General features: G+C 44.7%; 2 protein-coding genes across 3 annotated transcripts; both read left to right on the forward strand.

The window, feature by feature from the left end:
* The first annotated feature begins 999 nt into the window (after window positions 1-999).
* Window positions 1,000-7,473, forward strand: ube2g2 (ubiquitin-conjugating enzyme E2G 2 (UBC7 homolog, yeast)). 2 transcript variants are annotated; one of them, XR_003294984.1, is made up of 7 exons: window positions 1,000-1,157; window positions 2,135-2,170; window positions 2,998-3,043; window positions 4,815-4,933; window positions 5,981-6,121; window positions 6,225-6,445; window positions 6,870-7,473. XR_003294984.1 is itself a non-coding variant. In XM_026296238.1 (6 exons), exons 1-6 carry the CDS (start codon window positions 1,115-1,117, stop codon window positions 6,335-6,337), a joined length of 498 nt encoding a protein of 165 aa, XP_026152023.1. In that variant the 5' UTR covers window positions 1,000-1,114; the 3' UTR covers window positions 6,338-7,473. The 2 variants fall into 2 exon arrangements, 1 of the variants encoding a protein (XP_026152023.1); XM_026296238.1 differs by having other exon boundaries at window positions 6,225-7,473.
* A 4,470-nt stretch (window positions 7,474-11,943) lies between these two features.
* Window positions 11,944-25,745, forward strand: LOC113123589 (thrombospondin-type laminin G domain and EAR repeat-containing protein). Its single transcript, XM_026295777.1, has 16 exons — window positions 11,944-12,058; window positions 12,326-12,511; window positions 14,243-14,307; window positions 14,404-14,565; window positions 14,658-14,890; window positions 16,037-16,127; window positions 16,235-16,388; window positions 18,403-18,534; window positions 18,787-18,904; window positions 18,987-19,101; window positions 20,255-20,435; window positions 21,435-21,493; window positions 21,661-21,837; window positions 24,070-24,248; window positions 24,350-24,451; window positions 24,537-25,745. Exons 2-16 carry the CDS (start codon window positions 12,400-12,402, stop codon window positions 24,688-24,690), a joined length of 2,034 nt encoding a protein of 677 aa, XP_026151562.1. The 5' UTR covers window positions 11,944-12,058; window positions 12,326-12,399; the 3' UTR covers window positions 24,691-25,745.

The following is a 25,745-nucleotide window of genomic DNA, read 5'->3' on the forward strand; positions in this document are numbered from 1 at the left end:
CCCAGGTCATGTGACTTCATGCCAGCATTGAAAAACATTTTGATACATTTATATCCAAGTCCAAAATGGCAGCCTATGTGGACACAGGCACTGGTCAGGAAGTAAGTCTTCATGTTTTTCATTTGTATTATATTTTGGGTGGATTTGGTTTAGTAAAATATTGTTCTTTAAGGATAATTTTATGTGTTCTTTAAAAACAATTAGTTACATTTACACATCTTTGATAACTGAGTTTCTGTATCAAGGGGGATACATTGTCCAGATAGGGCTATAAAACAGGAATACTCACTCTCAGGTATACTTGTGTTTTGAGGTCTATACTCTATCAATAATCAGTCATATAAAGCAGTGAAACATTGATCTTTATTTTACTCTTAAATGTGTATTACTGATTAATTCACCAGCAGTTTACATGTTTTCGGGGAATTTCTGTCGTTATGTATTACGCTGCAAGAAAAAACGTGGCAGCATCTGTAGTTTTGTCACCTGTTGCAATAACACATGATGTACTGTGTAGTGATGCATGGTAGTCTGAGATATGACAGGCTTGACCACTTCCCTGTCGTGAAAGGCAGATGCAGGATGTTCCAGGATGGACAGACCTCTATCATGTGTCAGAAGTGCAAAGTGAGGCTTCCATTGCCCAGTGTAGGAGCTCCACAGGGGAAATCTTAGAATTAAAACAGAAGACGTTTTGTGAATATATGTTAGTTCATTTGTGTAACATTTTAGTTAGTTCATTGTTTATTCAAAGCATAGATCTATTTCAAGTGTTCAGCACTTATGTTGTTCAGGGTTTTCCAACTTTTTAAAAAAAATGTGCAAGATATAAAAGCTGAGAAATAATATATCTGATAAATTGGAAAGCATTGAATTATACCCTAAATGGACCCTAAATGTATCTCCGGGGATACAGAGTGTAAAACAGAAAATAAATATTACAGTTTGAAAAAAATCATGGAAGTGTGTTATTATAGCCAGTTGGCACCAGGGGGCGCTGTCCAACCACAGGAACCGCGTCTGAGCATGCGCAATAGCGTTAGCCGTGTGACAGCGGAGAAAGTTGGGGATTTCCGAGCTGATTCTGTTTTTCTGTTCGTCCCCCTAAGTCCCAATGGCTGGTACCGCGCTGAAGAGACTCATGGCCGAGTATAAACGTGAGTGAACCGAACCGGCCGTGTCCGAACAGAGCGCACAGCCGACGGCACAGCTGGTGACGTTAGCAGGGAGGCTAAGCTAACAGTCCCGTCAGCCACCTGCACCGAAGCCCCTTGAAGAATCGTCCGATTTAAGGTTTTCCGCCCCGGAGCTAGTTACCGACAGGAATGTCGACGTTAGCTCGTTAGCAGCTAATGGAGAAACCGCTTAAAGCCACTTTACTGTGTGTTGCGTTTAGAGGCAGTAAACACGGTGGAACATGTAAGGGCGATGTGTGGACAGTGATCGTCATTATTACGGTCTGAAAATCGTTATTTGCGAATGGAGTTTGGTTAACATGGACTAGTTACAGGTTAGATTGGGATTCAGTCCTGTTGGAGCAGTTTAAACTAACGTTAACTCCGATGTTAGAGTCTTTTAGGGCTGCTCACACACACCTGCAACGATCATACTGATTAAACTAATTAAGGCCTAGTCCCAGAAGAAGAAGAGGCAGCGGTGGTTTCATGGTGGAGATTAATCCACAGGTTAAAGAACAAATCCAGCTGCTGCCTGTTGTCTGAACACTGGGTCGTTTTCCTGAGACTCAAACGACGGGAGCTGCACACCTGGAGTGTAAAGTACCAAACCCGTACGGTTTTACAAAGCACTGCAATTATTATGCTTCATTAACAAAGAAAAGAAAGTCCTGTTTAATGTTTACATTGAGGGTGAACGAGCAGGTTCAGGTGAGGTCAAAACGACACTACCTGACTACATTACCCATAACAACACAGTATTTAATTAGAATGATGCCTTTTATAAGATCATTGGTTCTGCCGACAGCACAGAGAAGGACCCCTGGGCGTAAGGCCCTGTATAAATACACATCTTTGATGTTTGACTCTATCACAGTGGTTGACAAACCAGAATCAGACGTGAGTGTGTGGCAGCAAATAAAAGGCCACAGCCTGATGTCACTGTGTCTGTGTTTCAGAGCTCACCCTGAACCCACCTGAGGGCATCGTCGCAGGTGAGCAGCTTTTTAAAAAACAATCCAAAGACTGACACAGTGGTGTTGTCATACCGAGAGGCTGTGGGATTGGTTTCTCTGTTTTGACCTTTGTTTCTGTCGGTTATGATAGAAATATGTTCAGCCTTAAAGGCAGAAGTGCTGACAATCTGAAATCAGTCTGTCCGTAGACAACACAGGAAGAAGCCATAAGCAAAAGGAGAGAAGAGGCTGGGAAAGGCTGAGGCTGCTTTAAAACATTTGATCACATGAGACAGTTCAGTGCTGCTCGATGCACCTTCTGATCACACAGTTTAGTTCAGCAAAGTTTGTTAAAACATTTTTAAAGCCTAAGTGCACTGTAATGCTGCATTGACCCACTGACACAGTGGTTTATTTGTTTACAATGGGCCTTCACAGATCAATAGAAAAAGGTTTATTCATTGATAGAAGTTACTGAAACGTGCAGCTCATGCTCGGTTCTCTATAGATCTATAACAGTTAAGAAGCAGCTGCACAAGGAGTTTAACATAGAAATAAATGAAAGAGCTAAATTTATGTAGAATTAAGGACACAATGATCAACAGATGTTTAATAATTCAGGGCTGGGGTTTTGGTTACCAGTACCAGTCTGTTGTAATGTCTGTATTGACTGATCTGAAATCGATGCATGACCTGTGCAGCCTGAAGGGTCCACAATAACAGCAACAATAATAATCATAATAGTTGTTTCAATAGGAGCTTAAAAGGAGGAGTATTATTAAAGCACAACAAAGTGAAATAATGAGAATCAAAGCAGACAGAATAAATCAGAGAAAGTGTCTGACAGATTTGTGTTTGTCCTGTAGGTCCAGCCAACGAGGAGAACTTCTTCGAATGGGAGGCTCTGATTATGTGAGTACAGACGTAAGAGTGTGAAACAGGTGAGGGAGAAAAATAAAACCCTCCGCAGTAAAATGTTCCGAATAAGATGGCCCCTGAGTGTATATCCAGCCTGTGACCAGGAGGTGTCACTGCTCACACACCTGTCCCCTAACTGATGGCTCTGGTCAGGATTGTTTTGAGACCGTCGATTAATAATTTAAGTTAGAAATACTCCAAACCTGGTGATGTGTTTACTGTCGTCATGTGAAATAGGCTTTTGCACTCTTTTCTGTCTGTCTTTTTTTTTCTTTAGACAAAAGTGGAGACATTAATCAGATTAATCAATAATACGTCAGTGCAGCTCTGTGATGATAGACGGTGTGTGACAGTAACAACCAGGTGAAATAAAGTGCAGCACAAAGTACTGAGGAGCTGCCATGTTTGTGTGTGCCTGCCAGACTGTAACAGCAGCACAGGTGGCAGGTTCTGTTTTCACACACACTGACTCTGGTGTTGAAGTGAAATTGGACATCATGATGATTCACTGACATTCTCTGTCCTGACAGCATGAAGAAGACCCACTGTGGGCTGTTGTTAATTGATTAACTGGTAAAGCTGGTCAAAATAATTAAACTGGTGATTCAGCTGTTACTGAGTGAATCATTCCAGTGATCTGAGCAAAAAACAGTTTCCAGGTGTCCTTCAGTCTCTGCTGAATCTTTCAGTGTGCACAGTGAAGCTGTGGAGAACATGATGTCATTGAATGCAGCATCAGTAGGTGGTGTTGCTGATAGCAGCCTGCCTTTCAGGTTGCCCTGCAGCGGCGTCACAGTCCACATTCCTGCTCATCAGGGTGATAGTTTGTCCGGGGGACGGCAGAGACTGAATTCACACTGAATCATCTCAGCCTTGTGTTTTCACAACAACCTTTTCCTCACAGAAACCCACACAGCCCTCAGAGACTTTCTGTCCATATCTGGCTGTGATGTTTAGAGACCAAATGACTAAAGCTTTCCAGTGATAAGCAGGTCGTCACACACGTTATCTGACCCGAACTTTCTGATCTAGTTTCTATATCAGAGGTTTGATGTTTTCCTGATTTAAAAACAGCCGCCTCGCATGCCTCACCGTGCAGAGCCTTTGCCGACTGGCTGTATAGATAAGCAGTGAGAATGTGGTCAGGCACCTGTTGACTGACAATGGAAAGGAGTCAGAAATAACCTGCAGATCAGATCAGATCAGATCAGATCCCTAACGGGTTCTGATATTCAAACTGAATTCTGATAGTGTCCAGCAGCTCCGTGACTCGGCTCATAATCAGGATAAGAATACTCACTCTGACACTGATTCTTCTCTGTCGGTACCTGCAGCTGCTGGTGGTCTTACAGCAGTTCTTCAGGACCTCTACAATCACCAGACTCTGCTTTCATCACTAAAACCAGTTTAAGTGCATCAATAACTACCTGATTGAACACTCAAATCTCAAAAGATCTCTTCGATCCCCTCAAGAACTATTGCAACCTCAATGAGAACTACTACAACTACCACAAAGGCTGCTAAAACCTCTGTAAGGTCACCTAGATTCTACTACAGGAGCCTAAATTCTCCTTTTTTACCACTGCAGAGACCGCTAGTAATTGCTCTCTGAGGTTTGCTGGGGAGGGTCCACGGTGTCAGACTTTAAAAGTGTTAGTCCTGTTTTCTGAATCATTATATCTCAGCTTTTCTGATGGCGTTCTGTACTGCATTCTGTGTGATGTTGAAAGAAGCTGACATTGTTGAATCTGTGTTTGTGTTCCAGGGGTCCTCAGGATACGTGTTTTGAGGGTGGAGTGTTTCCAGCCGTCCTAAGTTTTCCTTCTGATTACCCCCTAAGTCCACCAAAGATGAGATTCACCTGCGACATGTTTCACCCCAACAGTGAGTCCACGTGCAGCCCCAGGGTCTGCTCTGTGCTGCACTTTAATCACTGCGCTTCATCTGGTGTCGGTCTCAAACGTTAATGTCTCATCTCAAAGGCCCTCACTGAGGTGTTTCAGCAGAGGGCGCTAGAAACATCATGACCATGTATGTTTAATGATGTGTATGAATGAGATGACTGCATGCTGGTCATGTGACCACATCCACCTGCATCAGGTGACACGGCAACAACACGACCTTGCGGAGACGGTCTGCCTTAAACACATCGTTTACGTGTCTGAACGTGCCGTGGCTGCTGTTAGCATGTTGTTAGCGTGCTGTCATTAGCGGCGTGATTAGTGGTGATGTCACATCAGGGAGACCGTCTGAGCACGCTCAGTACTGATTAGAGGACAGGAGGCTCGCTCCTGACCCCTCATCATCATTATCACACACCCCCACACACCAGCATGGCCCTTAGCTGAACTTCCTGCTGTAACTGTGTCACCTGGTCCTCCATCAACAAACCGCTGCAGATAAAGATGAAACACATGAAGAAGAAACGCAGCAGCATCATCACTTTCTCCAGCTCCAGAGACTAAACACTAAAAAATCACAACAAACTGATTTTGCTATGTTTTTTTAAAACAAAAACATTTTGTTATAAAAATGTTTTTATAACAAAACTTTTCCTAAAAGATTTTTTAAAAAGTGCTACATCTTCAAAAAAGCATCTCTAGTTCAAAAATAGTTCATCATATTTAAAAACTCCCAAAGCTTCAGAAAATCTGGTTTTGTTCCACAGTGTCAGCGCACACAGGGGTCAGGATAAGGAGGCGCACACAGGGGTCAGGATAAGGAGGCGCACACAGGGACGAGGTGGTGCATAGCCAACATTTAAGTGTCCTCACTTCCCAAACATTTTCAAAATAGGTGTCTCCAGTTTTGCACCTTATAGAAGAGTGTCTTAGGTGACCCAGTGTTCCCATGCTGAACCTGGACCGTACAAAGACCGGAGGTGTAGACCTGAGGCCGTGACATTAACAAGTTCCTCCTCCTCCTCCTCAGTCTATCCGGATGGCCGGGTGTGTATCTCCATCCTCCACGCTCCAGGTGATGATCCGATGGGATATGAGAGCAGTGCTGAGAGGTGGAGTCCGGTGCAGAGTGTGGAGAAGATCCTGTTGTCAGTGGTCAGCATGTTGGCAGGTATCACATGACACACGCACCTGTACATGTCTGTGATCGGTTCAGTAAGACAGACTGTGTGTTACAGCTTCTTCCCTCCTATCCTTGTCTCCTCTGCCCTCAGAGCCTAATGATGAAAGCGGAGCGAATGTCGATGCTTCTAAAATGTGGCGGGAGGACCGAGATCAGTTTTACAAACTTGCCCAGAAGATTGTACGCAAGTCTCTGGGCCTGTAGAGATGACATCAACACCGTGCGACGGTGCCCAGCACTCTGCGTGTGTGTGGTTGTTTTTACCTGGGAAACACTCATCTGCTTTCATTGGGATGTAAAGGCTCTGTGGAGGTGCATCATCCTCATCACCATGGAAACAGCACACACACACACACACACACACACAGAGTGCTGCTGATTAATACAGGCTAATCAATAAACTGATGGATGGACGGCAGGCAACCAATCAGAGCTCACTAGTTGTTGATCAGTCCAAAATCCAGTTACCTCTTTGCATCTTTAAAAATTCGCTAGAAGTCACCAAAAGAAGAAAGGCAGTCCATAGATTGGTTCACAAGTATCATGTGATCATGATGACATGTGTACCTGTCGAGATGTTTCCCAGGTTCGACAGAGTGTCCCTTTAATTGTCGTGGAAGAAATGACAAACAGGAGGGTTTCAGCTTGACATCATCTGTAGTTGTATCTAGGTGAGAACACCTGGGTCTAAGCACACTGTTCTCACTTCAGCCTGTTTGTGCTGTCACCCTGTCAGGACCCCCCCATGGTAAGTTGATGAGTTTTACCTGAGGTTTGGAACAACATCCTGTGGCTGTCATCACGGAGGAGGAAAATCTCCAGTGAAACCACAGTTCAGCAAACATGGAACTTCAGCATCAGAACACAGGGTTCGCTTTAGTCTGTGTCCCAACGAGGACAGAAGATTGGACTGTTTTTGTTCAGATCTCGTGGTAGCAGCATCGGACTTTATTTGTTATGAAAGATCTTAGTTATCAGCTAATCTACAATATTTTCACATCATTCTGCTCACCTTAGACCTTTGTTAGAATAATTGATTAGTTTTGTGTTGATCAGTTGTAACCTGGTAGTGTTGAGAAGCTGAGTCGTCTTCAGAACTGTGCTATGTTCTCTGCTGTCACTCTGAAAACATCTTCTCGATAAACTCAGATAAGTTTTGGGTTCTTGCTTGGACTTTTATGCACTTTATCTCTTCGGACAGGACGAGTCGGAGGAGCACCGGCTGGTTTCCCCTCTGCCATTTTTAAAACAGTGTACGTTGTGTTTTCTGTCAGGACAAAGCGGAGCGAGGCGCGTCCTGTATTTTGTTGTTTTCAGCATTAAAGTGAGGTAGAACAACACATCCGTGTCCGATTCTTCAGCAGAAGCTCATAGACACTTTTCCACTTCGTCTGTTTGTAAAGGTAAAAATGAAACTTTGAACATTAATGGCTTGTGCTATCTGATGAACTTACTACTGCTAATTAATTTTAGCTTTTACTTCTGATTCAGAGGCCACGGTCTAGTTTTAATACATGATTTAAATTAGTTCATGTCCAGCTGAGTTGGGTGGTTCCCCTGAGGATCAAAAACTCTTCACCTTTCAGCCTATTTATTTGATGATTCTATCCATCAGAACCTGCAAAGAAAACCATAAAGAATTGCAGTATTTCCCTGTGCAATAATTGTTTCCGGACAGGTTGTCTCACGGTAGCTGTGAGGGTGTGAGTAAGAGGAGCGGTTTCACCAGAGGACACTAGTGACCTGTCACACCTGGTGAATGAGCACATGAGAGTTCAGGAGGTTCTGCAGCAGTCGATCAGCAGTAACAGAGGAATGACGGAGGGAGGTGATCACGGCAGCTTCCTGTCTGAACCTGCCTCAACGATAACACTGTCATCAAAGAAACTCCAGCTTTGTGTCACCGAGGCCATTATTGCTGCTGCTCGTACCTGCTCTGTGTTCACGCTGTAACGCACCGCTTTTCTTTAATTAGCTAGGAGCCGGTTAAAGTACCGACAGTGAGCGAGCAGGACTGGTCTTTGCACTTGTACTAAAAACAGGTTTTGTTGTTTAGCACTAATCAACAGGTACAGACCTTTTAAAATAAGAGCCTGTTTTCCACAAATCTGTCATAAGTGAACACACAGACATGAAACATGTTGATGTGACCCAGTGTAACTTCCTATCGATGTCCCTCCACAATAAAGCTCCATAAATCCACTGAAACAGAGGATGCAGCTGCAACTTCATTGAGTTTTCTAAAGTTTCCTTCAGTGTCACAGGGATCCAGGGACAGGTCTGTGCACCCATGGGTCCACTGCAAACAGCAGCTGATCACTGTCAGTTCTGCTGCTGGTGCTGAGACATTGATTCACAGCTGACTCACTAACTCATTATTGTTCCTGTATCTGTTCATGCCAGTAAATGTTTCTCATCCAGAAACCCTTGAGACTTAATGTCTACGTTGTTTGGCAGCCTGCTAACTAGCAACTGAAACTTCCAGCAGTGGCTGAGAACGACTGTCACTTTCCAGTCCTCTGGTCCCTGCTCACAGCAGCGTCTGGAGCTGGTTTTTGGAATCAGATGGGCCTCCCGTTGTTGGTGAGGAAGAGCCATGTGAAGCAGGTCAGCGGTGTGGGTCCCTGCTGGGTTTTTAATAGTTTGGATCGTTGTGGTGGATTCACCACATTTATTGTTGCTGTCAGTCTCTGGATGGGATCTGGACTCAGTAATTAAAGATCATTTCTTTGTGACATGGTCACTATACTTGTATGCTGGATGTGAGAACACAGTGAGTGGTGTTTGGATTTTTTTCCCAGCTTTATCACAGATCATCAGGTGTCACACCTGTCGGCCGATTCTTCTTCAGAAGTGCTGGGATGTTATCACCTCCAGCATCACAACATCACGGGCTGCTTGTGTTCGGATGTTTTTCCTTCCAGGAGACTTTGGTGAGTTTCAGCCTCAGTACAAACACTGTCAAAAATGTCTCAATTTGTTTGACCAGAAGTCCAAAAATATATTTTTTTTAACTTTTTTTATCAATTAGCTGATCAGATTTACTGCACTAGTACATTAAAACTGTGATCTGCACAGAGTACTGTACTGTCAATAGTTTAACTCTGTGCCAAAGAGATAAGTGTTTGTCTCAGTAACAGGTCCTACTCAGCTCAGAGCTTTAATGAGGTGTAGGAAAACCTCAGGGCAGGTCTGGGCCTGCTGGCCTTGATCCAGGTCCAGATTTAAACCTGGATTATTGGGTTTACATGGCTCACACACATCAGAGCCAGTGTGAGTCAACACCCCAGCTCACAGGTTCACAAACAGCTGTGGGGAAAGTATTCTAATGTATTTACTCAAATACTGAAGTCTAGTTTCAGGTACTTGTACTTTTCTGCTACTACATGTCTGTTTTGTGGCACTACATGAGTCAGATTTATCCAAAGTAAAAAATATCATTATCCAAATGTACTTGAAGTATCCAAAGTAAAAGTACTCATTGTGTAGAATGGCCCATTTCACATGAATGGATCTGATATTATTGGATTCTAATTATTGATGATTATTGTGTTGATCACTTTGATGTTGGAGCTGATGTTAGCTACCTTATATACTTCTGATTTGAAGTACTTTATATACCGCTGGGTAGCTGACGTTAACTACCTTATATACTTCTGATTTGAAGTACTTTATATACCGCTGGGTAGCTGACGTTAACTACCTTATATACTTCTGATTTGAAGTACTTTATATACCGCTGGGTAGCTGACGTTAACTACCTTATATACTTCTGATTTGAAGTACTTTATATACCGCTGGGTAGCTGACGTTAACTACCTTATATACTTCTGATTTGAAGTACTTTATATACCGCTGGGTAGCTGACGTTAACTACCTTATATACTTCTGATTTGAAGTACTTTGTATACCGCCGGGTAGCTGACGTTAACTACCTTACATACTTCTAATTTGAAGTACTTTATATACTGCTGGGTAGCTGACGTTAACTACCTCATATACTTCTGATTTGAAGTACTTTATATACCGCTGGGTAGCTGATGTTAAATACCTTATGTACTTCTAATTTGAAGTACTTTCCATACTGCTCTCTCTCTCTCTCTCTGTGTCTCTCTCGCTCCATCTCTCTCTCTCTCTCTGTCTCTCTCTGTCTCTGTGTCTCTCTCTCTCTCTCTCTCTGTCTCTCTCTCTCTGTCTCTGTGTCTCTCTCTCTCTCTGTCTCTCTCTCTCTCTCGCTTCCTGTCTCTCTCGCTCCCTGTCTCTCTCTCTCTGTCTCTCTCTCTCTCTCTCTCTCTCTCTCTCTCTCTCTCTCTCTCTCTCTCTCTCTCTCCCTGTCTCTCTCTCTCTCTCTCTCTCTGTCTCTCTCGCTCCCTGTCTCTCTCTCTGTCTCTCTCTCGCTCCCTGTCTCTCTCTCTCTGTCTCTCTCTCGCTCTCTCTCTCTCTCTCTGTCTCTCTCTCTCTCTCTGTCTCTCTCTCTCTCTCTGTCTCTCTCGCTTCCTGTCTCTCTCGCTCCCTCTCTCTTCTCTCTGTTTCGCTCTCTCTCTGTCTCTGTCTCTCTCTCTCGTCTCTCTCTCTCTCTGTCTCTCTCTCTCCCTGTCTCTCTCTCTCTCCCTGTCTCTCTCTCTCTCTCTCTCTCTCTCTCTCTCTTTCTCTTTCTGTCTTCAGCTCCTCCCAGTCTTTAATATTTAAATGTGGGGCGAGCGAGCCAGGTAAACTCTCTCTCCTGGGCGAGTCTCACCTGAACCTGAAAAGCACATGCAGTGAGTGTGCAGACCCTCAGCTGGCAGGACCAGAGCATGAGACACCTGAGGCTTTCAAAGGTTTCCATCTGAGAGGGTCTGATCCTGCACCATTTAAACCAGTTTCAGTCTGTGGCAGGAAAAATGGAAACCTGGGAAGGTTTGAGGATTTGTTATTTTCAAGACATGTAGTGTGTTCTCTGTGTTTGTCTTCAAGGAATCAAAGACAGAGGACTGAAAGCAAAAGGACAGTGGAGCTCACTGAAATGTTTTTATTCTGGTTTCTGAAGTCCAAGAAGCGGTGTTGGTAGCAGCTGGTGAACTTTTATTTAAGAAGTAACATAACCAACTGAAGGAAAAAGACCTGCTCAGTTTTTTCCTCAACCGGAGGAAAGTAAAAACAGAGTTTGCGAAACTGATGAGATCCAGTGCACTTCTCAACTGTTTATCTGGACCCTGACTGGGTCCGAGAGTTCCAAAGGCCCACATTAGACGACGTCTGTGTGTGCTGACGCTGGACCGTCCTTCATGTCTGATCCAGGACCAGAGCCAGGCTGGGTTACCCTCTGACAAGGTTTGCTTTGAGTTGTTTTTTTTTTTTTTGATATTGTTAAAAACTAAAAATGAGCTTCAGTTCTGCAAAACCACAGAAAGTAAAACCTAAAAAAGGAAATTGAAAGGAAACCACTGTGAACCGAGGATCCACCTGCACCTGATCACCCATCTGTCTGCCTTCTTTCCTGGACCCCGTCATCAGATAAGGTGGTGGACAGCAGAAAACAGTCGATATTAGCTGAACACAACGCTGTCACCCCAGAAGACACTTTAGTCTTGTAAACATGTTGATGTGGAGAAAAAGTCCAAAAACCATAAACATCCTGTTTGCATTTTTCGGGTTTTTTTGGGTCCAAGTTTAGTAAAAAAAAAACATACACACATCACAGGAGTATCTGGGGGATCGTTGGATTCCAGTACTTTCACTGTGGAGCTGAGTACAACCGAAGTGAAAGGGGTTCAAAGTATTTTTTTTTTTTTTTTTGTTTAGCTTTGAGTTTTACATCCTTTTTCTTTAGGTTTGACAAAGTCCCTGAAACTGAGAAACTTCATCTTCCCAACTGAAGCTGGACCAGCTCGACATCACTGTAGAGAACAACCAGCGGAACCTGCTGAACTGGACCCAATAAAGGTGACTTTAATGGATTATCTACATCTTCAGATGTGATCTAAATTGTAATTTTGACTTTTTAAATTTGAACAGTAGGAACGATTTTTATTTTTAATTTGATTCCACATCACTGGTTGTTTGTCATCCTAATGTCCGGAGAGCAATAAAAGAATAATCAACAAAGATGAATCAAGTCAACAATTACTATCAGTAAATAATACATAAAGATGTAAGGCTAATAATGCAAAGCTAAGTTCTTGCTCTTTTCACCCCTGACCTCTGACACAGGTCTTCTTCCCGCCAGCTGCCAGTTAGCGACTGAAAATGCTGGCGAGGGACGCAGGTCCAGAAACAGGCTCGTGATGAAGAAGCAAACCACACCGTTGGTGATGATGATGACGTGTCACCACCTGCTGCTCACCTGGGTGCTACTCAATACCAGAGTCCAGAGCCAGAGCTGGAGACCCTGTACAGGTAGGGAATCTGTAGTTTTCACTACACCTTGTGGATTTTACTGATCTATGATTAGGTGATGGGTGGAACGGTGTGTCTGTTGTGTCACACTGTGGTCGCATCATCTCCTCGCACAGCAGGTTGTTGGTCTGAACCCAGGTGGACCAGGGGCCTTTCTGTGTGGAGTCTGCATGTTGTCCCTGTGTCTGTGTGGGTTTTCTCCTCCCACAGTCCAAACACATGCAGGTCAGGATTAGGGTCTGAACCCAGGTGGACCAGGGGCCTTTCTGTGTGGAGTCTGCATGTTGTCCCTGTGTCTGTGTGGGTTTTCTCCTCCCACAGTCCAAACACATGCAGGTCAGGATTAGGGTCTGAACCCAGGTGGACCCGGGGCCTTTCTGTGTGGAGTCTGCATGTTGTCCCTGTGTCTGTGTGGGTTTTCTCCTCCCACAGTCCAAACACATGCTGGTTCGGTTGGTTGGTGACTCTAAATTGCCCGTGTGAATGTGAGTGTGTCTGTCTCTGTGTGTCAGCCCTGTGATTGGCTGCTAATCTGTCCAGGTGGGATCCTCCTCTCACCCACTGCATGCTGGGATTGTCCCCCCCCACCCTGGATGAACTGGTGTAGAAAGAGAAATATATTAGCTGGAGTTCGCCCTGATGCTCTTTGCTGAGCAGCCCTCTGAACCGGCCTCTGTGTTTTATGTGTTTCAGACGCTTCCTTGCTGCTTTGTGCTTTGTTGTTTTTTTGACTCTTTGAAATGTGAGATGTGTTTCTGTGCATGTCGTCCCCTCCCTCCATTCATCCTCCAGTGATCCCACTGAAACACACAGACAGCCTCAGAGGAACTCAAAGGGGAATTCCAGCTGAAAACTAACATCAACCTGTTGCTGTCAGTTAAGAAACTTAACTTTAAAGTCCTGCTGATTTTCTCCTTACGTCTCATTTCGTTCTCCATTTACAGTTGGTCTCAGTTTGTCTGAACGCTGGATACTGTGTCCCACCTGTTCCTTAGGCTGCAGGGTTGTGTTTATTCAGTGTTGCAAGAACACAAAACATTTTTGGAATCCTAGGATGGAGAATGCTGCTGCTGAAGTTTCCGGTGATTTATCAGGCACTCATTGTGTTATGTAAAAGAGTCAGGGTGCTCACATCATTTTGACAGCAGGCCGTGACATGAATTCTGATTGGTCTAAAGGTTTTGGTGTAGGAACCAGGTCTCTCATGGTGGCCACAGCTGCAAGATGGCCACTTTAAGGCACGATTCATCAGTGCAACGACGTCCACATGGCCTTCCCCACTGTGTACACTGTGCTGTTAATCCATACATCTCTTTGTGTTTCATATCTCTCTTAACTCTCATTGGAAAACCCTTTATCATTACTGCAGAAACCTGAGCTGACAGAACCTAATGACACCTGAAACCCAATGAACCTCTTTAGCGAGGATCTAAAAATAAAGTGCAGGTAGAAAAAGGAAACAGAATAGTTAGAGATCTGATCTGAGAGCAGCTCATTTACATCTGAGAGCTGATAGACCCACTTCAAGCTGACCACATGACAGTTCGCTGAAACTTGTATCAGTCTGAGGAAAACATCCCATTTGAAAGACAGCTGATAATAAACAGGTCAAACTTGCAGCAGAGACTTGATCCATCATCAGGCTGATTCTACTCCTGGGTCAGCTCTGGACTCGTGAGGATCTTTAGTTCCCACATGTTGAGTGTTGTGCTTAATGTGCTTCCTCCACAGACCTGCTGCCTCTCGACCTGCTGGGCATAGCGCTGCCACGCTCAGGAGAAGCCCCGCCCACACAGGTAGGACATAGGTGGATAGGCAATAAATGAAAAATGAAGAAACAAATGTATGAATGTGAATCAGATAAACAAATGATCAATAACCTGACAAATCAGGTGCAGATGGTTCAGTCCAGAGGATCCAGAGGTCTCCAATTGGCCGGCACGATGACATTGGCGTTGAGTTTTCCCGCCTCCCAAATCTTCACCAACTGTGACTACTTTCCTGCTGAGTTCTCATTGGTCGCTACCATGAAGATGCCAAAACTGAGACCGCAGGTGAACCGGTAGAAGTGAACAGAACCTGGTCCTCTCTGGCCTGGTTTGGCCTGGTCAGATCAGGTCTAACCTGTTCTTCCTTCTGTTTCCAGGCAAATGAGTACATCTTCTCTGTCGTGGAGGAAGGATCTGATTCATTGTTGCTAGGGTTACGTGTGTCTAAAAACCGCCTCCACTTTCTGGCCATGGCACCTGGTACTGGTGGGCGGAGCCGACTGAGCTTTAAGGATGTTGGATTGGATGATAACCACTGGCACACAATAGTGCTGGCTGTCAGCGGTCTGTACGCCACGCTGACCGTTAACTGTGGACTCCCTCTGGAGCTGTGAGTCACTGTCAGATTGATCACACCAGTTCAAACTGGTTCTGTTCAGTTCAGACTGGTTCATATTATTATTTCATCTACTTTTATTCAGCTCGGCCCACTTTAGGATAAACTGGTTCAGTCCAGTTAATTTCATTTCAGGTTCATGTTGCAACATGTTCTGGTTCAAATTGGCTCAGTTTAAAGCTGGGTCACTTCCATCTGGTTTGGTCTGATCAGGGTAATCATTTCAGTCTGGTTCAGTCTGTGATTTCCTTCTGTTTAATCTAGTGAAGCTTAGTTGTAGCCTGGTCCAGTTTAGTCCAGTGTGGTTCATCTCAGTTCAGTTTAGGTCAGCCTGGTTCAGTCTGCTTTATTGGATTCAGACTGGAAATCACAGTGATGATTTCTAACACCATGTAGACCAGTAGAGACCAGTATGAGTTGATCTTTAAAGGTTCAGCATCAGTGCCAAGAGTCCATCATGAAGGACCAGCATTTTTCCAGAGTAAATTTGGTTTGAATCTGGTTTCCCATTTTACCAGTGTTGTGGCAAAACCTGTTGGATGAGCAATAAAGAGAGTGCAGACAGAATGTCTTTTCAGAATATACTTTTTCAGAATATATTTCTTACAAGAAAGGAGCAAACCAGAATAGAACACAATTGATCAGTCTCCCCAGTTGTTCTCCAGTTGATCAGCTCCTATCAGGCTGAGGCCTCTACTTATACAGACATGCAAAGTAAATGCAAACAATCATTGACATAATCAGATAATTGAGTCTGTACTTCCCTATTGTTCTACAAAGTGATTCCCTAATAAGGCTGTATTATAAAACTCTATATTCTCATTGGACAGTTCACCCTCCATCCTGGGCCTGCTCTGTTATACTGGTCCCTTCCTCACACCTTGTGTCCTAAGGAACCTTTCTCCCAGATACTCCTCACCAACATCCTTGAGAACACTGTCCCCTTTAGTGTCAGACTATACTAGGTCAGGAAGAATATAAACATCAGATATGATTATGAAAAACACATGAGCCTTGGTGAATCAACCTGGAAATGAAAACCTGTGGAACCTGAAAACCCAAGAACACAGTGAGAACCAATAAAAATCATAATCGGTAACAATAATCAATCACTGAAACTCATTTTTTCATTACACTCAGTAAACAGGTGCAGTCCTTCCCCAGTGCTTTGAACACCAGAGGGTCCAGGTTCTTCATTGGCAGCAGAAGGAGGTGGAGGGGTCGCTTTTCTGTGAGTCAGGATCAGGACTTCAGTCAGCTGAGACCTTCAGGTTCTGGCAACTTGTTACCTCCCAGTTTGCCCAGTCTGCTGGTTCACACTGGTCTCTCTGTATTCAGGGTTTACTACGGCAGCTGGTTCTACTTCCTGGATCAGATGCCACACCCAGATTGTGTCCAGCCTCTGACCCTAGGCTGTCAGAACTGTCCGTCCCCAAGATCCTGAAGTCCACCCCTCTGCAGCCAGACCACCAGGGACCTGTTTATCCCTACGGTGAGAAGAGGAGGGATGTTAAAAACCAGTAGTGGTCGACTGCATGAGACCAAATCAGTGAAGTGAATGGGGTTCAAATATGTATCACAGAACTGGGTCTGTGTGTTTTCCATCACTGCTCCTCAGCATCCTTTCTGAGAGTACGCTGGCCAGCAGCAGGTTACATCATGTGTGTGGAGTAATGGGGCTGTAACCTCCACCCGTTAGTGTTTTTGCTGTATTTTTTTAGCACTTTGCATAAAGGCTCCAGTGTTTGGACTGTAAACATCAGTGAGCCAGAAACCAGAGCTGCTTCCTGCCTTAGTCGATGATCGACAGGCCTTAATAGATCCTGGGTTTGTTTTGTGTAACCAGTCGTCTGATTGACACTTGGGGGTCTGTTCCACTGTTTGATCTGTGTTTCCATGACGATAGTGTGAGGTCAGGCAGGTACTGAGCTCACTCGTGCTCTAAAAACAACAACATCCTACAGGTGTTAGTGTCAGGACTTTGGATATTTAGACCTACATGTTTCTTGAGTTTTGTTTGGGTACAGATGGATTTCAGACGGGTCCCAGACATGTCAGCCTGACGCGGTAACATCCATCAAACCTGCTGACGTAGAGCTGCAGCTAAAAGATGAAGCTGATATCCATAATTTGACTCTGGAGCTGACAGGATTTCCACAAACCTCGGAGTGTATTGTAAAGTAAAACAGCAGACTGAACCCTGCCTGCCTCTGATGGATGTCAGCACTGAGCCCTTCACTCGGATCTATTTATATCAAACCTGCATCAGGCGATTGATGTGCCTGCTCACGGCTGAGGGCGCTCTGAACTACAAAGTCAACTGAACCTGACTTCAGACTGTGATTTATTTTATTATTTGGGTGCTATCACGCTCTGTGGTTGGTGCTCACTTGATGCCGTTTTCATCAAAAGTCACACTTGAAGAAGTTGAGTCATGAGTCTTTCCCAGGGTTATAACTCAGTCACATCTCAACACATGAAACACATTTTCAGATTCAGTGTAATTACCATGTCAGGAGAATAAAGCTCCATAAATCCACTCAGAGGAAACAGAGGCTGCAGTGATCCAGGGACACTTGTGCTGCTTTACTGAGACACTTTGCTGATGTGTGGACACATACAGGTTAAAACAGGCCACGCCTGCTCAGTTATTGTTGTTTATTGTCCTGAAGGTGAAGTACAGTTATGGTGGCTGATTTATCCTGAAGCAGGTTAGATCTCATTAGCAGCCTCTGTGTCTCGGTCTTTCATCACTCTGCTTCCCTCTGCCCCCAGCTGACGTTGACTGATGTGTAATGATAGACTCACTTCTTTCTGGCTGCTCCTGACGAAGACGTGTGGTTGAGGGAGTGACGAAAACCTTCATTATCTTCATTTCATTAACTCAGAGCAGCCAACCACACGCTCAGATACAGTTTCTGTTTAAACAACAAGTAATAGACCTTTTCCAGCTTTGTCAAAGGAGGGGGACTTTCCATCTCAGTGCTCAGAACGTATTGTCCACTGTTAATGCATTAATGTGTGTTAATACTGACTCTTCCTATCCAGCCTAATGGACCCATACAGGTGGATTGTCCCGACCAACAGGAGCCAGTGCTTCTATTATAACGCCAACAGCTCTGCCGGCGTTAAGCACAACACATATCACACCTGCGATTACGGGACCTTCGTCACCATGGGGGCAGTCATAAGCACAGTTGCTATTATGGCAATATCACAGCTTTATATGGTTTGGGAACAAACCCACTCAGGCAGGTTTAGCTGGAGATGGTGGCTTGGGTGATAATATACATGGGGTTGGGGGTGTGGGACCATCCTGGATTAAAATACAGGACTTTCCTAAAGGAATCAACACCAGTTTCCTATGAGAAAGTCTTGTGTTTTCTGGCATCAGTCTCCTGACTTTGTGCTTCACCTGTAGCTGCTGGTTATAATAACGACATACAGACTGTCTCCCTCCATCACAGCGGCACACACAGTTGATGGTTTTCATCATTGTTTCTCAGAGGCTGAAGCCAGAGTGACTCTGGGAAATCCTCCTCCCTGTTCGAGACCAGAACAAGGCCAGCTGTGGTTCAATGCTCAGAGGAAAGGATTGTTCATCTGTGATGGACTCTCATGGAGGACACTGCTGCAAAGTGAGATTTTCTAAATAATTAGTTTGTCACATTAAAATTAAAATGAATAGTTAAATCATCTGGATGTTGAATTAAAAACTACAGCCTCCTTTGGGAAAAAACACAACCCAAGGGTTTTAGTTCTTTCGAATAATTCATAACAATACAGCAGTCCTCTAAAACTGTGTCACAACCTACCTGAAGTCAGGAAACCTTGCTGTATTTGCCTGAACTGTAAAGAAAAATGGTGCCTCTGTTCTCGACTGTGTGCAGATAAGGAGCGTTTGGACTATGTGGAGGATTACCAGGATCTGTACACCAGCTCAGAAACCTTTGACATTGAGGTCTTCTCCATCCCATCTGAAGGCCTGTTCATGGCTGCAGCCAACAGGTACTGAGACAGACCTCACCTGACACCTGCACTTGGTGGTTCCTCTGTGGCTCCATGATAACCCCCATGTCTCCTTCGGCAGGGACTCGCGGCCTGGCTCAGGGATCTACAAATGGAAAGACGGGTCTTTCCAGCTGTACCAGAACATCAGCACTCAGGAGGCTCGAGCTTGGAAACATTTCACCATTGGCAACAAGGTGAGAGCTGCTCCAGCTGTGTGTGTGTGTGTGTGTGTGTGTGTGTGTGTGTGTGTGTGAGGGTGTGTGTGTGTGTGTGTGTGTGTGTGTGTGTGTGTGTGTGTGTGTGTGCGTGCGTGTGCGTGTGCGTGTGTGCGCGCGCGCACTTCCTCCTCTCCTTCTTCGACCAACAGTAGTCCAATTTCCACTGGCACCCTGTAGGTCAACAGCACCAGTGGCGGTCACTGTTAACCCGGACCGCGACCTATCCGGTATAGAAGTCGTATTTGTGATTCGCATGTTTGATTTGGTTGAAATTTTACGTCGGATGCCCTTCCTGACACAACCCTCTGCATTTACCCGGACTTGGGACCATGAAGACACTGGATTGAGCCCCCCTGTGGTTGCATTGAATAAATGAATATAAGATATTACACATTAATATATTTTATTTTACATGAATCTTCTGTTTAGAAATGAGTACATACCTTAACCAGCCGCAGCAGTGAAATGATCATCGGTTATATAATATACATGATTCTGTAGTGGGCATTTCTGCTGTCAGTGCTTTTATTGTTGTTTCCCCAAGTGCTGCCAACATTTCAGCGTTTCTCCCAGTATGAATGTATGTGCACTCTGCAAAGGTCAAAGAAAACAGAGTTCAGGTGTTCACATTGTGTTGGTTGTTTGCACAGGAGGGTCACACACACCAACACACACCAACAGGCGTTCACATACCGCTCTGCAGGTATTCAGGAGTACAGGGCAGAGCGCTCATTACAAACAGACGCACACAGAGAAGTGTTCTCATGTTCCAGATCATTCAGATTCAGACCGATGTTCATGCTCCATGGTGTTCCACGTCTGGAGAAGACAGGGCCTGCATTCATCAGCTCAGAGTCCATGGTTCAGATGGACTTCATGTCTGCTCCTCACAAAACTGTTAAAGTCTTCACAGGAAGACAGATTTCCACTTTTATTAAAGTCTATTAACATGAGTGACATAAAACCAGCACACGTGTGTGCAGGTTTCAGAACCAGGGAAGACGGGCCCAGTCCAAAAGTATCAACACGTGTTTTTGTTTTTATTAAGTTTGACAAAGTACTGGACATCTGTTAGTTCTGCACATCCTGTGGCTCACATGTTTCTGTGAATTATCACTTTTCTTCTCAGATTTTCCTGGTAGTGGCTAACTCCAGGGAGACGGAGCCTGAGCTGTCCGTCATCTACCGGTGGAACCAGCGTCTCCGGCGTTTCCTCTATTATCAGACTCTGGAGACTCATGCTGCTCTGGACTGGGAGGCCTTTAGCATCCATAACCACAGCTTCCTGGTTGTAGCCAATCACAGACGAGGTAAGCAGGAAGCAGAAAAGCCTATCACTGCCTTTCAGTCATCACTTAGAATCAAAGTCAAGTCTTCAGCCGAAAACTTGGTCTTTGAAAGCCGTTAAAGTTAAAGCTCCGCTGACAAAACATGGTTTAAAGGCCCCTAAAATCACCTCAAACACACACAAACCACAAATCTGAAAACCAATCATGCTTCACCTTTAAAGATCTGCAAAAGTTTTATCTGTGGACAGAAAATATTCCGAAGTGAACAGCTTCTGAAGTCACACCCTGGAGCTTCTTTCCACCGTTTATTTATTAAACTACTTTATAACACTAGTTTGTGTGAGTATCACGTTTGGCTGCCTGGTACCAGCTGAGTGTTAGCAGTTAGTCTGGAGCTAATAACTTAGCATCCTGACTTTCCACAGCACCAGTTATGGGATCACTGTTCACGGGTCATTTGCGTCTAGTCCAGTCTCTATTAATGAGCTGCTAATCCATCGTCCTGAATGTGTGAGTGAGCCAGCGTCGTCCTCCCTTCGTCCTGTGTCGACCCAGAGATTTGTTGAGTGTTTCACATCAAACACACCTCCCCGTGCTTCATCCCACATTTGTGTCATGTGGCGTGTGAGCTTCCTGTGAAGATAACACACACTCTGAGATCTGAGCTGGAGAGATGGAAGGACTGTTTATGCTGTGAAAGAGAAAGAGCAGCTGATGCAGGTGCACTGTGGTTAGATCACACACACCGAGCTGATTGAAGCGACACCATCACATGCTTTTTTATCTTTGTCTATCAACACGTATGTGCACACGTGGGTTTCAGATTTAACTTAGAAACTATTGCGTGAGGACCTGTTTGTTCTGGTCCTCGCTCCCTCAAAGGCCTGTTTGAGGGTTAGAAATGGGTTTGGGTTCAGGTCTGGGGCCTATACTGCTGAACAGTGCGGCCAGGTGGAAGACATGTCCGTCAGGTGTTTTATGTCAGTTTAACAAGATAAAAGTGTCCCTGCGTGTCCTCAGCCAGAGACTCCAACCACAACATCCACAGTGTGATCTACAGGTGGAACCCGAAGACTAAGGTAACCAAAATACACTACATTCAGTCAAATACTAATGTTGATGTTAATGTTGATGGACTTTTCCCATTATTTCTGTTTCATCATCCCTTTTTTTCTTGTCTTTTCCCACCTGTGGTTTTGACTGGTCTGCTCTTGTTTCGTCTGCTGTCCTCTCCGGATCCTCTCAGCTGTTTGAGGTGAACCAGACACTGTCCACATCTGGAGCGTACGACTGGGAGTTCTTCACCATCGGACCGTACCATTTCCTGGCGGTCGCCAACACCTTCGACGGTCAAACCACCACCATCAGCTCCACTGTCTATGTCTGGCTGGACGGCTGCTTCCAGACCTTCCAGAACATCCCGGTCAGTGCTCGTTGTCTCTGTATGGTGGATCGCACAGCAGCACGTTCAGAAAATCTGTGCATCCTGTTCAATCTGAAAACGTGCGCTGCCATTTCAGCTGAACTTTGAACTGGTGTAGCTGGTTAAGTTCTCACAGAAATGCCCCAACTTCACTTTAGGTGCAGCAGCAGCTCACGGCGTATCTCGTGCAGCATGTCAGCACCGCAGCAGCAACAGCAGTGTCAGGAGGCGTTTAGGGACAGTGTGACGTGTAGGTCATCTGTTTTCAAAATGTTCAGAGTCCAGTACACAGGAAAACAGACTTGACGCATAAAAATACCATAACTAGGCTTTAGGAGCAGCTAAGACATTATTTACCGATCTTCTCTTCTGTCTTGTTTTATTGATTTTCCAAGTTAAAAAAAGATGGTGGGGGTAGCTGGGGGGCAAACTCTACAATAGTGTGGGCAGCTGCCGCCCCTCGGCCCCTTTAGATCTGCCCCTTCCCCAGAGGACAAAGCCTTTACAGCTTTATGTTTGCTGTAGTGCCACTCTCAGGACAACCCTGATATGTTTAAACCACAAATCACACACTGACTCACAGCTGCAGGTAAACATAGACGCTCAGTGGATCTGATGCGTCCGTCTGGATTCAAGAAAAAATTGGTGTCAAGATGTAAACGGACCTCCAGTGTTATTTTATTCAGCAGGTCCAAACCATGTGGACTGGAACTATGATTCCTCGGTACCACAGGTTGCAAAGGTGTGAGCCCTGTGAAGAGATTTGCCCTTTTTTAGGATGTTTCACAGATCAAAGGTCAGACTTTCTACTGTTTTATTAGAACAAAGAGGTCAGAGTCAGCTCTGATGCAGGCCTGACCATGTTTGGACTCCAGTCTGCGTTCAGATTAGAGCCTGTGTGGACTCTGCGCTGGGCTGAGACCTACACTGGGACTCAGTTCTGGTCTGGACTTAATCTCGCACTCTTTCAGACTCTGATTGGATTTAGTCTTACTTTGGTTTTGCAGACTTGTTCATTTTTTTTAAGATAATAATTTAGAGGTCAATGTGAAAAAAAAGAACTGTCCACTAACTGGCTTTTTCCAGAGCTTTTAACCACATCTGAGGCTGTAATTTAAAAATTCACTGATGGTGAGAAAAATCTTTACTTGCAGCTGTTTATAGATTAATAAATAAATGAAAGGATCCAAGAGAACAAATCTGAGCCGCCGAGACCTCATGCTGCAGTGATTGTGCAGCAGGAGGTCCACATGAAAGCAGCTCTGTGGCTCAGTTTCAGATTAACTGCATTTGTTTTTAATTTCTGCCGTTAGTTCATGAAGTTCTGATGAAAAGGGAAACGAAAGCCTCAAATTAAAACACAGGAAAGCTGAGGAGTGTCATTAATGAGGCGCAAACACCCGCAGGTGAGCGTGTGTGTGTGTGTGTGTGTGTGTGTGCGTGTGTGTGTGTGTGCGTGTGTGTGTGAGGGTGTGTGTGTGTGTGTGTGCGTGCGTGCGTGCGTGTGAGGGTGTGTGTGCGTGTGTGTGTGTGTGTGTGTGTGATGACATGAGGGGGTTTCCAGCTGCAGACTGCTGTTTGGACTCGTCTGTCAGGGCGGATCATCTGAATGAAGAAAGACTTCTATTGGACTTTAAAACCACAAAATACATGTTAAAGCTTCATAAAAAGCAGCCGAACCTTTCATTTCACTTCTGACAGGAGCAGTGAGGACAACACGTGACCCTGTGCAAACACCAGCCACGAAAACCCTGCTGCACCGCCTGCAGGCTGCAAGACTCATTACACCCAGAACTAAAACACTGATTCATGGTTTACTCATTGGAGCTGGAGTGATCTGTGATTTTTCATTGGCAGCCATAATTCTGACCTTTTATGAGTTTTAACTTTTTCCACATTTTCAGTTTAACTGTCAAATGACACGTTAACCAGACCAGCAGCTCTGTGACTGAGACGCAGTGTTGGATAGTGGGATTTACTCCAGTACTGTACTTCAGTCCAAATCTGAAGTCCTTTCAGCTGAGAATGAAACTGAGTCATTTTCAATGTACAGTGATTTTAAATTAAAACTACTTTTTATTGATTAAATGTGTAATTTTCAGCTCTGATTCCAACATAAAGGTAGTTCATGATCAGCTTCTGCTAAATGGTGTTAGTTATTATTTCAATTATTATTGGATCTTGCTAAATTAAGCGTTTCTCTGCATGTCTGTGTTCACCCTCACTCTGCAGACAGTCGGAGCCACGGACTGGGAGACGTTTCAGATCGACGGCAGGTTCTTCCTCGCTGTGGCCAACAGTCAGAAGGTTTCAGGCCGTGGCCCAAGTCTCTACAGCATCAACTCCACCGTGTACGAACTCAACACTCTCACACAGACCTTCATCCGCTTCCAGGACTTCCTCACGCACAGGTGATCAGCCCACTCATTACACGACGGGTTATACCTATGGGCTTGGACTGGTCCACTTAAAGACACTGTGCTGCATGAAGACTTGTTATTGTTGTGTTCAGTGCATTGGACTGGGAGTTCTTCACCATCGGAGATGAGAAGTTCTTGGTGGTGGCCAATTCTCATAATGGCAACTCGTACTCTTTGAACAGTGTCGTCTACAGGTTTGTGCTTCCCGTCGAAGGTGCTGGTGTTTACGTGGACGCTGTGATTTGCATCTCATTATGTCTGCACGTTCTGTGTTTTCAGGTGGCAGGGTTACGAGGGCTTCGTTCCTGTGCACAGCCTGCCGACATTCGGTTGCAAAGACTGGGAACACTTCAACAGTGATGAAGGCTCCTTCCTCGTCTACTCCAGCGCCACCTCCAGGCTCAGCAAGGTCTTCAAACTCAAGACCTACTGAAGCCAGTCCATCCTGAGAGCTCAACTTTACACCTTACAGCCTGCTGCAAGAATCAACCATTATCGGTTGGTGGTTCAGGAAACAACTTCTAATCAGCCTCCTCCATCCTGTCACCAGCTACAGCCATGTTTTCTTCAGGTCTGAGGGCTCTGGGTTCAGTTCTGAGATACTTCACACCTCCTGCCTATGTACGTATGTCCTCTTCCCTAAAAGCTCAAAACATTACACTCTGATGTATATTCTGCGTAGCACTTTTATTAAAATGCTGATGAGACAAGCAGTGGGAACAATCACACAACACGGGACTGGGTGGTGGTCCTGCAGAAAGTCCAGAGTGGTGCCGCCCGCCCCTCTACGTTTACAAGCACAGACCGAAGCTCAGACTGAAGTTCTGGATTTGAAGTTTTTAAGTACTTCTCCACAGTACTGCAAAGTACCAGTACAAACACAAAGGTTCAGTTTACTGCACCTGCAAAGTCACGACTTAGTCTGAGGACTGGAGGGGGTTTAACCTTCAGACTGGAGGTGGGTGTGAAGCCTTCACTGGCTCCTCTGTTCCAGACATTTTAATGAGAGGTAAGAGACTGAGCGAGGTGAACTGGAGTGAAGCCTGGTCCAGAATGATGTGTGAACACAGACTGTCCAAAACTCAGAGATTCATTAACTGTCTTAAAACTGTCTTAATGAGAAATAAAAAACAGCAAATTAAACTGAGAAGCTGAAACCAGAGAATATTATTAGATTTTATTTTTGCTGCTCAGGTTTTCTCGCTGCATCTTGTTTTGCACTCCAAGATCACAGGCTGAATTCTGCAGAATATGTATGAAACTATTTTATTTGTTTTATACAAATCAAATTCCCCCAGTTTTCCATCCAATGGCTCCTTCGTGGGCATATAATTACTCTACATTTCAGTAGCAGTGAAATGTTTAAACTTAGCTGGTAAAAAGGTGGCAATAAATCAGTTTGAAAAAGTGTGAATAATAATAAGAGAAGCTGATGTTGCTGCTACAATTTGGTAAACTGGTTATAAACCGGTTCTAAATTAACTGACT

This window comes from Mastacembelus armatus, chromosome 21, assembly GCF_900324485.2.
Source record: "Mastacembelus armatus chromosome 21, fMasArm1.2, whole genome shotgun sequence".
Lineage (NCBI taxonomy): Eukaryota > Metazoa > Chordata > Actinopteri > Synbranchiformes > Mastacembelidae > Mastacembelus > Mastacembelus armatus.